The 13,108-nt window shown below is 40.1% G+C and overlaps 1 protein-coding gene across 1 annotated transcript in view; it reads right to left on the bottom strand.

Annotated features, from left to right (window-relative positions):
- MMP20 (matrix metallopeptidase 20) overlaps positions 1-10,956 on the bottom strand; it is a 32,243-nt gene extending 21,287 nt beyond the window's left edge. The window contains exons 1-4 of the mRNA XM_006272493.3: positions 10,790-10,956; positions 5,427-5,671; positions 2,463-2,611; positions 1,833-1,958 (exon numbers count right to left, since the gene is read on the bottom strand). Of these exons, the coding sequence (XP_006272555.1) occupies positions 1,833-1,958; positions 2,463-2,611; positions 5,427-5,671; positions 10,790-10,915 (646 nt within the window). The 5' untranslated portion in view covers positions 10,916-10,956. The remainder of the gene's footprint in view (positions 1-1,832; positions 1,959-2,462; positions 2,612-5,426; positions 5,672-10,789) is intronic.
- Positions 10,957-13,108: the final 2,152 nt, after the last annotated feature.

Here is a 13,108-nt window from a genome sequence, read left to right as displayed (position 1 = left end):
TTCCAAAGAGGATGGAGCTATACTATTCTCAGTGGTGGTAGGTGAGAAAACAAGGACCAATAGTCTCAAGTTGCAGTAAGGGAGGTTTAGGCTGGATACTAGGAAAAAAATTCTCAGTAGGAGGGTAATAAAGCACTGGAACAGGTTACCCAGAGAAGTGGTGGAATCTCCATGCTTGGAGGTTTTTAAGCGCTGGTTTGACAAAGCCTTGGTTGGGATGATGTAGTTGGGGATGGTTCTGCTTTGAGTAGGGGGTTGGACTGGATGACCTCCTGGGGTCCCTTCCAACCCTGATTTTCTATGATTCTATGATTTCATCATCCTCACGGACACCAATGGGACCTCTGTATACCCCTCCTACAGTCCCAACCCAAACTGCTGGTACAACATTAACACAAACACTGAGCCCCTGGCTATAACATAGCCATAAAGGGGAAGCAGGCCTCTGCCTTTTTAAGATGGAAAACCTTTGCTCATCCCTTGTGCTGGCATACCTTCCACCCTGAGCCTCACTGTTCCTACAGACATCAAAGCAGTCAGTTTAGTGTCTCTGGGTATCTCTTCTGGGCAGCAGCTCCTAACTGTGTGGCTTGCAGGGCTAGACTACCCTGCCAGCCCAAGCCCCAGGCTTATATCCTGCCAGGGCCCTGCCCCCTTTCTGGTCAACAGACTACTGCAGGGCTGCCTGCAGGTGCTTGCAGCTGCTCTCCCCTGCCTGGCCCACATTGCTCCCTCACTGGTCTACTTCTCTCTTAGAAGAACAGAGAGGCCCAAGCTCTCTGTTACAGAAGCCATTGGGGCTGATGAAAATCGGACTTCAACTGCTTCATGCAAGGTCTCAGGGCCAGAACACAGAGGGGTGGGTGAGTGTGATTTTACCTATCAAATGCCAGGTGCCGGGTTAAGATTCAGGGAGATCAATGGGTGTTATCCTGGAAGAGGGATATTGTTAAAGACAGATGGAGAAGCAAAATGGCACTGACAAGCTTGCAGGCAGAGAACAGTGATTGATTAGTGACAGAGCAGAGGAAAATGAAGTAAGCTCGTTGACTGTGAGAGGGCAGCAGAAGGTGTGGGTCAAACATGCACAGTCCTGGGAGTCCTTTTGGAAATTTAACACGTCTGCAAGTTGCTGAGCACTCTGGCTATGATCCACCAAAGCTCTTTAAGTACCTGATGATTAACATTCATTAAACAAGTGGTGACTATTAACTTCAGTGACTATCTTGCTGTAACTCTATATACATGTGGCTAAATGAAAGCCTCCTGGGTAAAGATACAGCAGCAAACATACTCACAGTTCATATTAACCATTGTCACAAACTGTGATGGACTAAATTGAATTCTCATTTCCACATTTGTTTGTCAGAAGTAAGATCCTGGAGAAGCCGAGTTACTTCAGATTTGGAAGAATGAAATTTGACTCTTTCAACTTTTAAATGTGTTTGTACGTACTTGCTTTGATTTATCCCAAGTTAATACAGTCTCTTGGTTTTTAACCCCAAATGAATATTTATGGTGGATTTTCAACCCTGTCTATTAGCGTGTTGATAAATTATACTGCTATCTACAGGTTCAGAGTCTAACTTAAAATTCAACAAAAATAACTTAATTTTTCCTTTTGCCCTTTTATATCTTAAAATATTCTGATATTCTTTATTTTGTTGTTGGGTTATGCTTGTTTCTTAGTGCTCTCAGTGAAAAGATGATTTGTTTATCTATGATAAAGAAGGATTTTTCCATACTTCGTGTCTTCAACATTTACTGTATGTTGATTTCTATATATGTATGCATACTATATCTTTACTATTTCAACATTCACTACACATTACCATTTGTTCCCATTGTCCACTTCTCTGCATTGTCAAAATGAGTGTCCCCGCCTAATCCTTCACCAGGTGCAAAAGCATGTGCCAGAGTCCCACGTGGACCATCAAATGGGTAGGAGTCACCATGATCTAGCAAACAGTAAAAGAGCATAGTAGGAAAATCACAGTGATTTCATAAATGAATAATTTACTAATGAGGAAGCAAAGCCCTTCCATTTTTCTGAAAACGAAACTGCAACCCTATTCATATGATGCCGATCAAGAGGCAGTAATGACATAGTTCTTTTTTACAAGCATGGGTCTGAATAAGGGCTAGAGAACATCCCCAGGAAAGGGAGTATTTATCTGCTTCCAGTAGGGGGAAACAACGCATTTAGAGAGGCCCCAGATATCCATTCTACTGCAGGTGTTATGTTCACATAGTACACTGTGAGATAGAGGTAAAATGGCATCACAGAATAACTAATTTAGGTTCTAGTTCTACCATGAAAAAAAGTATACATTTCAATCAAATAACTAATGATTTTCAAAGTTTTACCCATTTTATCTTAGGGGGCAAAAGTGCTTGATCTTCAACAAGAACAATGGGACATCTTTGATGTTCACCATAATGGCTGCGGGTTGAATAGTTACCTCCAGTTTCAAATGATATCATAATATCCGCTTCTCCTGTGTTTGCTCTCACAAAGTTCAAAGGGGCAGCATTACTCCATGCTTTTAACCCCATCTCTACTGCCTTATCCACCTCTGCATGACTCAAACTGGAAGTGTATTTGGATACTCTATAAGAATAATAAATACATTAGTGCAGCTCCTTAGCTCCAGACAATCCTCCTGAAAGAGACAGTCAAGAATATTTAGCATTATTTTAGAAGGGTGGAAAATCCTAACATGAGTTCATGCATTTGTCTTTAGTACAATATGTTCTGAATTTTTTATCAATATACTATGTTTTGAGTTTAATTAACTGAGAGGAATATTAGCCTCCTGGTGTGCCTCAGGGTGATATTCTATTTCCATTTGATTGTTGATGTGGCCACGTGGCCTAATGACCTAGACGACCATATGGTAATAGAATCTCGACCACCAAATGGTAATAGAATGTCACCCTTTAGTGTCCAAAATAAAATGTTTTATGGTTGATTTCTGTGTCCAGTTTCTAATATTACTTTTTGACATACAGAATAGTAAATAAAATGTTTTACTTTTTGCTGGGAGCCCCTCCCTTAAATCCTCCCCTCCCCCCCAAAAACAACTTAAGTACACTTTTTTGCACAAAGGTGAAGGAAAATTGTCCTGGATACAGTCTTTACAGAACAGTCATGTTTTGTGCATGGTGCAGGTTGAGGAAAAAGGAATAAAATGAATTTTGAGAATGGAATAAAATCAATTTTGAACTGGATAGGAATTTGCTAAGTTTTTACTGTAGCCTGATGTTTCACTGCCCCCTATGAGATGACAGTGCATCCTTCATGTCCAACCTGGCAGTCATACGTATCAGTGGAGGAATTGTCTAGAAGAATCATTTATATGGCCAAATTCCCTCCCCCTCTTCCAAGCTGAAAACAAAGGAAGTAAAATGTTTTCAAGCAAACAGAGAGAAGGGAAAATCATGTATGTGGGGAAAATGTGGGGACTTTCTAATTTTTTGCTATGTTCTTACTGAATTCTACAAGTCAAATTTCACTTAAAAATAAAAAAAAAATGCTGTGTACAATTCTCCTGTCACTAACACAAGTCTAACATCAGCAGTAGTTTAAAAATAGTATGAGGAGAATAAGTTTCTTTGAATTTTCCTCTTTTTATGTTTTAAAAGACAGACTCTTCACTGTGTAAGTCTACAGCTACTTTTCTGTGGGTGCATCTACACCAGACGCTTACTGCACAGTAGCTTAATAACACTGCACAGTAGCATGCTGATCAAAACCCATGCTAATATACCACCGCACAGTGTTACTGAGCTACTGCACAGTAAGCATCACAAAATAACTGTGTGCTGACACTACTGTGCAGTAAATGTAGTTACTGCACATCTAGTTATGACTTCATTAGGCAAGTACTAAACTGAATGCTCAGTAACTACTTCACATTAATGAACGTGTAGACATGCCCTGTTTGCCCATCCTTAGTGTGTATCAATAGCAGACAAAATATAACCCCAGCCACTGCAAACTTATGGCTTCTCCTTGAAAATCGTCTCAGTGAGTGATGAGCAGTGGTGAGCAGCTGAGACAATTTTAATATGAACCTTCTTGCCACGGGTAATTTATTTATTCTTTGATAAGCACAAATGCAATTGTATACAAAATTCTGTTCTGCAGTAAGCCTGAATAGATGGACAAGAAGTTGTGAAACATGCAGGAGAAAGTTGCATAACATTAACTCCACTGTTTTGTTTATTGTTTATACTGCTGTTTTTATGATCCTGCCCATATATCAATATAGCATAGGATCTTAATGTTCAGGCTCAGTACTGCAGCATTCTAGGTTCATTCCCCTTTGTGAATGAAGGCTGAGAGAGATATTTAGCTTGTTGAATTTTTAAACATATATATATCTATCTATAGATAGATATATATGAATAGATAGGGAGCCAGATTTGATCAAATTATATTTATTTCAAATGATATACACCAATATTTTTATTTCACATTTTCTGTTATTATTAGTATTGTATATCACTGTATTCTATTTATTATAAGTATAGTGTGCCTTGGAATCATGAATCAGGATCAAAGCCCACCAGGCACTGGACAAATGCAAAAGTCTGTTCATTGATGGGTGGACCATAATGGTGGGACCTGTCCTAAAAGAAAGCCAACTAAGGGTCACCTTCTTTAAAGAATCCAGTTGATATTCTCTGCAATCCTTAAATCTAATTAATCTTTTTTACTGCTTGTGGGAGATGTAATTGAGTTCACTTTGGCACTAGTGGGACTGTTGTAGTATGTGGTTGCTGGCACCTACTGGTAATATCTTGTAATAGCAGCCAGGCCGGTGGGGTTGTAAAAAATTTCAAGTCATGGATAGGTTATGTCAGAACTGTTGTAGAAAAAAAAATCTATAGAAATCCATGGCTGCATCTACATGAGATGCTGACTACGCAGTTGTTACTGCACAGTAACCAGAGTTACTGAACAGTTGCGCTGAGAAACAGCTTTTTTGTGATGCTGACTGTGCAGTAGCTTGGGACTACTGCAGAGTAGCGTTGCATCATGCTTACTGCCACGTGATGCTACTGCGCAGTCAGTGTCTTGTGCAGACTCAACCAGTGTATAATAAAATTGTCTCATTTTGTGGACTGAGGCTGTAAATTTTATTTCCTTTTGATTTTATAAATCAAAAACAAGTGAAAACAATGTTAAAAATCCTGCAATGGCTTTGCATGGTGCATATTTATTATACATTCTTCCTGTGATTTCTTTGATACCCTGTGCATTCATAGAAAAAATCCTATTGAGTTCATTACAAATTTTGTTTGCAGAATACATGAGACAAAAGATGCAAAGTACAAAAAGGAACATTTCAGAATTTTTTAAATACCTTTAAAAAACCCACCAAAACAAAAGCCCAACCAGAAAGACTCAAACACATTACCTGTAGGTCAATGTATTTTTTTTCCATTTGGGCTCGCCTGGAAACAGGCGGTAGTTTGCCATATCAGGGACACCACAGCGTGGCCTCTTCATTACACTTATAGTGTTATAGTCCAAGTTCCCAGTAGCCTGAAGACCAAAGAATGCTTGCATTTCTCTAATTTTCCTTGTTATGGAACTGCCACCTGTTGCCATCTCCCCAACCTGGTGTTTTCCTTTCTGCATATAATACTTGTCAAGATATTCCTAAGAGTGAGAAGAGTGAGTCAACTACTGCTCTGTGTAACACTCATTCTACATCTATTGATGATATTATCATACTATAACAACTAACTCTGATAACTTCAATGCTGATTTATAAATGAAATGCATATTTTAGACAGGACTCATACTGGGATGGCAAGAAGACATGGCAGCCCCACTGTAGAAGTATTAGCACAAGGAACCTTGAAATCAAGCCATAGATTACAAGTAGCTGTACGTTTATCAGTGAGCTCATCTTGTCCGATCAGATTCCTTAATATAGAGGCTTTTCTTGGATATATGTTAACTTGCCTATTTCATTATTTCTTTCAGATCACTTAGGGCGTAGGAATTAGGGCTGTGTGAAATTTTGCTGGCTGTTTCGTTTAGACAAGGTTTTGACTCGTTTTGAGCTTGAAACAGCAAAATTGAAATGAAATGAAAGGCTTTGAAAGAGCCTCAAACCAAAACAAGGACAGTCAAAATGTTTTGAAAGTCTTGAAACATTTCGTATTTTGCAGCTGCGCTTGATTGCAGCTAAAGAGAAACTAAGGAGAGGGAGGGGGAAGTGGGGGAAAGGACTGCTCTGATACTGACATGTGTATCTGGCCAGTGACTGTGATCCTTCCCTGAGGTCCCTTCCAATCCCACTGATCTGGGGGAAGGATGGAAAAACAGCACAAAAAGCCTTGCTTGAACTGAGCTTTCTCTGTGCCTTCACACTTACAAGTATACAAGTTTTGCTCTGAAAGGTTTGAGGTGCAGGTTCCCAGAAACCCCTGCACCTATCTCCTTGAAACTTGGCAGGCTTCATGGCCTCAGCAGGGGCTACCATCCCTGCAGTTTTCACCCCACTGTGCCTTAACACACACACACACACACACACACACACACACACACACACACACACACACACACACACACAGTCACACAGTCACACGTCACAAGTTTTGCTTGTCAGCAGCTTGAGGTGCGGTTTCCCAGAAACCCCTGCACATATCTCCTTGAAAGCTGTCAGGTTTCATGGCCTCAGCAGAGGCTACCATCCCTGCAGTTTTCACCCCACTTTGCCTTAACACACACACATAACACGAGTTTTGCTTTCAAGACTTTGAGGTGAAGTTTCCAAGAAACCCCTGCACCAAATCAGGCAAGAAATGACAAAGTTATAGGCAGTTTCATGCTTCCCCATTATAGCCTATGGGTGAAATGTCAAAACAGCATTGAGACAGTGAAACAGTTTTGACAAAACAAAACTGAACAGTGCTTTTGAGACAAAAGGAAACTCGAAACGAAACATTGTCCCGTTGAAAAGACAAAACAGAAGTTGAAACTAAATGGTGCTGTTTTGCACAGCCCTAGTAGGAATTATCTGTTTTGGGACAGCCATAGAAGTGACTGGCTCCCTCTCCCTTTCAGGATGTGTTTCAGAATCACAGGTTGCTTTGAGCACTGCAATATGTTAGAGCAGTTTCTGAAAAATTGAAACTTTCAATGGAAGTGTTTCCATTTGATTTTTTTCCCCAACTTTCATTGGGAAAATCTAAGCAAAATATTTTGTTCTGGGTTGAACTGACACATTCTGGTTTGCCTTAATACTTCTGTTTCATTTTGGTTTGTTCTGCATTAGTCTCTGTTTGCCTTGGTGACTGTGGTGGCTCCTGGGAGTTGTAAGTGGATGCCTCATGCCCCGATTTTCCTTCACAGATTGGACTTTTTGGATGGATGAGTCACTGATATCTGATGCAGTACATAATGGAAGTCTCACGGCTAGAAGGGAATTATGTGCCATGTACTTCAACCAGTGATGGATCCTAGCCAAAAAAGGATATGGGAATATAAAACATTCAGATTACTTTCTCCAGGAAAGACTCCCCAGGATCTTGACTGCAGAGGTCCTTCAGGGCTGGATCCAGACTGGAGAGCTGTACTGGGACAGATCTGGACCCAATGGTGTCAGGGAGCCACAGCAAATTAATGCAGCTGTTGCTCTTTCCCATTGTCAATAGGCATCCCTGACAGGGCTTTGTATCCCAGATTTTAGCAGTAAGCCCTGCACCTGCTTGCCCTGCCCTCTAATTTCCAGTTCCTCTAGGAGTGCCATAGGCTGTATATTTAACACTCCTGATTTCCATGTAACTAAACAAATTATTCTGTTCAATGAAAAATACTGATTTTGGAGGGGGATCAATTCAGCATGAAATCAATCTTGAAATATTGGAAGTTCTGAGAGAGAGGAATTGCAGTTTTCAACAGACCTATTTCACCAGCCTTGGCTTGTTACAAAGCAGAACAATCAGTAAAACTGAAGTAACCTATGACAAATTTATAAAAAGCTCAAGGACACAAAACTATTTTGCATAATGGTTTAGTAATGATATTTCTATGATTCTGTAATTAGCAATGTACTGTAATTATTGAGATTATCATTGACACTAGACCAAGACTGAAGAACTCATTGAGCAGCTATAATTTCTTTTTGCCTGAATTTGAGTTTCATAAATTTTAGTCACCTATTGTGCATTGTCTTACTTTTCTATGTTTGGGTTGGACCCAAACAGTATTTTATCAAAATTAAGGCAAATCAAAATTAATCAAAATTAGTGTTAATCAAACTACTAATCAAAATGAGTATTCATATGCACATGTAACCGTGTCCTGCTTTCCTTATTTACATAATTTTATTCTAAAGCAAGTCGGATTTGGTTCAGAAGGGGAAGTGTAAACTATAATTTAGCTCCTAGTCCACCAAGTAATTACTGTTTCAGGTAATTACTATTCAGCCTTTATTTTTCCTGTAAACAAAATTGTTTGAAGGTGTGGTAGTGGATGTCTGTACAAGTATATGATCTAGAAGAGGATAAAGATCATGGAAAAAAATTGCAGGTGACCAGTAAAATAAAAGCTACTGCAAACAGCAGTAAATACATATTTGGAAAAGGAGGTTAGATAATCACCTAGCTGGGGTCATTTGATCCCAGCATTTATTCCTGCCCATCGCAGGGGGTTGGACTTGATGATCTGCTCAGGTCCCTTCCAAGCCTAACAACTATGAAACTATGAAACACATAGAAAACAGCAAAATTAGACTTAATTTAAAATATGTGAGCTAACATATCATGATGAGACAACTAGATGAGACAAAATATTAGTACATGTACAATGGGGAACAGTCTTGCAGGAAGATGGATTGATATGTCTTTTCCATGCATCTATAAGACTTTCCCCATATTATTTTTGTGTGGTATGGAAATATAGAGAATTTGAATTCCACTTCCCATTCTGCTACTATTGCTATTACTTCTACATGTGTTGGGAAAGTCATTTCACTTTTCTTTGTCATGATTATTTAGACTTGAAGCTCTATGGGGCAAAGAAAAATCTTTCCTCATAAATAGCCTCTACAGAGCTGATCTCAGTTGGAGCTGATAGATACTACTATTATACTGATAATAAATATATTCACATATAACAAAAGTGAGAGTTTTGAATTTGACTTTATTTCACATTGGAGATATATATCATAAACATGACATCTATTTAAAATACGTTACATTTGCTTTCTTTATCTTTAATTAATTTGGAATATTTGTTAATATCCATTTACAAGAATATTTTGATATGAAATAAAACATGCCAAGGGGTCCAATATATACCTAATAGAATTTGGAAACTACATGCTGTATGGCAAACTTATTCAAGCTAGTTTTCAAAACATAGCTTTGATTTTAAAGCTGTGTGAGCAGTAGTATGCTCTTATTCTGTATATTAACCCTAGAAGAACTTATACTTTACACTGTGGTTATGTTGCTATTATTCCATTGATTTAACTAGAGTTACTCCACTTTACAATTGTATAAATGAAAGACTAGTAGGGTCCGATATATCAAGTTATATTCATAGTCAGTGACTCATGTTTCCTTGCAAATCAGCATTGATGTGTTAGCATGAAGAAAACAGATTCTTAAGTTATTTCCAATATCATACGTTGTAAGTTGCTAGGAGACAGATTTTTTCCCCCCAGCTATCCTGCTATATATCTTCTGTTCTCTAAACATTGTGATGATCAATACTTATTTTGGACAAAATTCTTCTCTCAGGTATACAGATGCAATGTGGGGTATGGGGTGTGAGATTTATCCAAACCCAAATTTGGTTGTGACTGCTGAATAATTCAAAAAAGAAACTATAGAGAAATATTTTCTTTCAAAGGATTTTAGAACTCTTTGGCATTTATACACATACTTTTTTTCCCCACGATGTGCTGGAGATCTACTGCTCCACACATGAGCTGAGGCAAACTGTGCTGCGCTGCATGCAGTTGTATAAGCAACAATATGTGCATCAATGCACAGAAAATGGTGGCAGTGCGCTTCTGAGCTAAAGCACCTCTGAAGTGTTTTAGTTCAAAAGAGCGTGGCCACCTTTTTCCAAGTGGATGTAGAACCAGTGGGCACATCTACATGTGCTTTATCATGCTATTGCTACTGCACATTAAGTATCTCTAATATGAGGTGTTAACTAAATGCATAGTAGCCAGTGCTATCGTGCAGTAGCAAAGGCACATCATCTTTTCGTGATGCTTAATGTGCAGTAGACTATTTCTACTGTGCATTAGTGTATTAGCATGGCTTTTGCAGTGATGAGCTAATGCACAGTGGAATTATTCCACTGCACATTAAGCATCTTGTGTAGATACACCCACTGGGAGGCATGGTGGAGAATATGGTAGTGGCATAACTATTTTTTTTTTTTTGCTTTCCTTGGTTGGGAGAGACAGAGCACTTGATTGTCTTTCTGAGAAGGCTGACTGTGCTAGGTAAGCAGAGGTGACTGTATAAGGTGAAAGAAGGCTTGCATACCCAAGCTACAATGCAAAATAATAACAAAAAGCTAACATCAAATAATTACTTGTAACTATAGGTAAACCCATAAAAATCTAGTAAGAAAAAATAAGTACATAAGAATCACTCAGTTACTAAAGACACCATATACAATGAATTATGGTAGTATAGTGTCCAAGTACAGCTAGCTGCCTGGGAGATAATAACAAATGATGGGATTTCCCCCTACTTCTTTCTATCTATATAATTTTACTAACATCATCTTCCATCCACTAACCTGTGCAATATGAAAATCTCTCCAGTTGGATGTCTTCAGCAATGCATACATTGCTGGGGCTGCTGCAGAACATTTCATAACTGTTATCAGAAGTAAAGAAGGACAAAAGACATGAAGTATCTCCATTTCTTTCAAAATGCAAAAGATGGTTTGATAAGACTAGTCAGTGACCCCGAGTTTCTTTTATAGACTCATTCAGGGCCATGTACTGAGAGCCAAGATGATTCATGTCTCAAAAGATAATTATACAGCTGCTTTTTTAATGAAAGGGTAACACACTGGTACTTAGACATTAAGAAAAAAGTTTAATTCTGACTTAAAGTCTAACTTAATTCTTCATTCTTAACTTAAATTTAACACTAACTTAAAGAAGTCACAAGAAAACAACCTTTACAAATGCAAATGAAACTTATTAATGGTACCTCTTCTTGGATATATATTCTACTCTTTAAAAAAACAGACTTTGTCACTTGCTTTGAATGCTCCACCTGACACCCAGAATTTTTTAGCCTATGAGGTTGCACTTTGCCAGGCAACATTTTAGAAGAGGCATCTGCACATGTTGTAACTAGTTGATGGAGAATGGACATTAGCAGTAGTATTTTAGGGCAGGATTCTATTCCACCTTTTATGTATCCAAATGGATGTAGGTGACTAAGCGAGAAACTATTCCACCCTGTTCAAGTCCTGAAAACGCATTAATGAATCTACTTGTATCACTGTCACCTTATCTTTAAGACTGAATCACAGAAAAGCACAGAGGACAGAAGGAGGAAGACCCGCTCATCTTTTGTATTATCTGCTTTTCAGTCACTCAAGCAAGGTGAAACTAAAATCTCACATCAGGTTCCTAAGTACACTTATCTGTCTAATATGTGAAGTAGAATCAGACCCTTAGTATCTCATGATCTTAGCAAACACAGCAGACACATCAGTTACTTACATATTAATACAATTTAGTTTTTACTTTCTCCTTCACCTCAAATTGGAACATCTGGTGCATATATTTCTGTGAAAGACCCTGGGATCTCTTCTGATATGAAGTCTTGTTTCCCAATTAATCTCTGCAGCCTGGCTAGAGGATTGCTGATTGTTGATTGTTGTGGGATTGTTGACTGCTGTGTGATTGCTGCCTGGTCCTGACAGAATCCCAACAAAGGGGCTGAGTCAGCCCAGGCCCAGAAGGGTATAAAAGGAGACTCCCTAGGTGACCAGGAAGCCCAGCAAACAAGGACTGCAAACAGGGGAAGCAGTTTGCAGGCAGTTCTGAAGTCAGTTCGCGGGTAATAGCATAGCCTGTTACCACACAATCACTCTCAGCCATTGCAGTGACTCATCATACTCACAGGTGGTATCAGTGATATCTCAGTGGCACCACTGAGACCTCTACCCAGACTGTAGACCTCTACCTTGTGGCTCCAGACTGTGAGGGCTGCCTGGTGTGGCTGCTGGCAAGTGGGGATGGGGGCACCCCCACTTGTGGGGTGTGTTCCCTTGTGGAGTCTCTGGAGGGTTGGGTTGAGGAGCTTGAGGAGGAGATTTGTCAGCTGCACACCATCAAGGCCCACGATGATTTCAATGATGGCTACTGCCAGGCGCTTCTCCAGAAGAAGGAAGAAGAGAAAGACAGAGATGGTGGCCAGCATGATAGCTAACCAAGAAGACCCACCCGGAGTGACCTGAAAGACAGTCACCTCACACTCCAGGTAATGCAGGGCCAGGGCTGCTCTTCCCTTGGCACTGCACAACAGGTATACTCTCCTCCCCACCCATGAGGAAGCTCCAATGGTGACACCTGAAGAGGAGGAAGGTAAGCAGCTTGATGCCACCCCTAAGAGGAGGCACAAGGTGGTGGTGGTCGGGGACTCTCTCCTGCAGGGCTCTGTGGGGCCCATCTGCTGTCCAGATCCCCTAGCCCATGAGGTCTGCTGCCTCCCAGGGGCTTGTATCTGAGATGTAGCAGGGACGATCCACAAGTTTGTCCATCCCTCTGACTACTATCCCATGCTCCTCATCCATGTGAGAAGTAATGACACGGCCAGGAGTAATCCAGACTGGGTCTTGAGCAACTACAGGGCTCTGGGGGCTGGGTGCAAGGGTTTAGGGGTGCAGATAGTCTTTTCTTCTGTGCTTCCTGTTGCAGGTTGCGGTCTCAGAAGGGAAGGATGCATTGAGGAAGTGAATGGGTGACTTCAATGCTGGTGCCACCAAAAAGGCTTTGGATTCCTTGACCACAGTGTGCACTTCAGGGAGAGAGGACTCCTGGGAAGGGAAGGCATCCACCTCACGAGGAAAAGTAAGTCCCTGTTCATGGCCAGG

This window comes from Alligator mississippiensis, chromosome 1 (genome assembly GCF_030867095.1).
Source record: "Alligator mississippiensis isolate rAllMis1 chromosome 1, rAllMis1, whole genome shotgun sequence".
Taxonomy (NCBI): domain Eukaryota; kingdom Metazoa; phylum Chordata; order Crocodylia; family Alligatoridae; genus Alligator; species Alligator mississippiensis.
The sequence above is the reverse complement of the archived record's forward strand: the minus strand, read 5'-3'. Positions and strand labels throughout refer to the sequence as shown.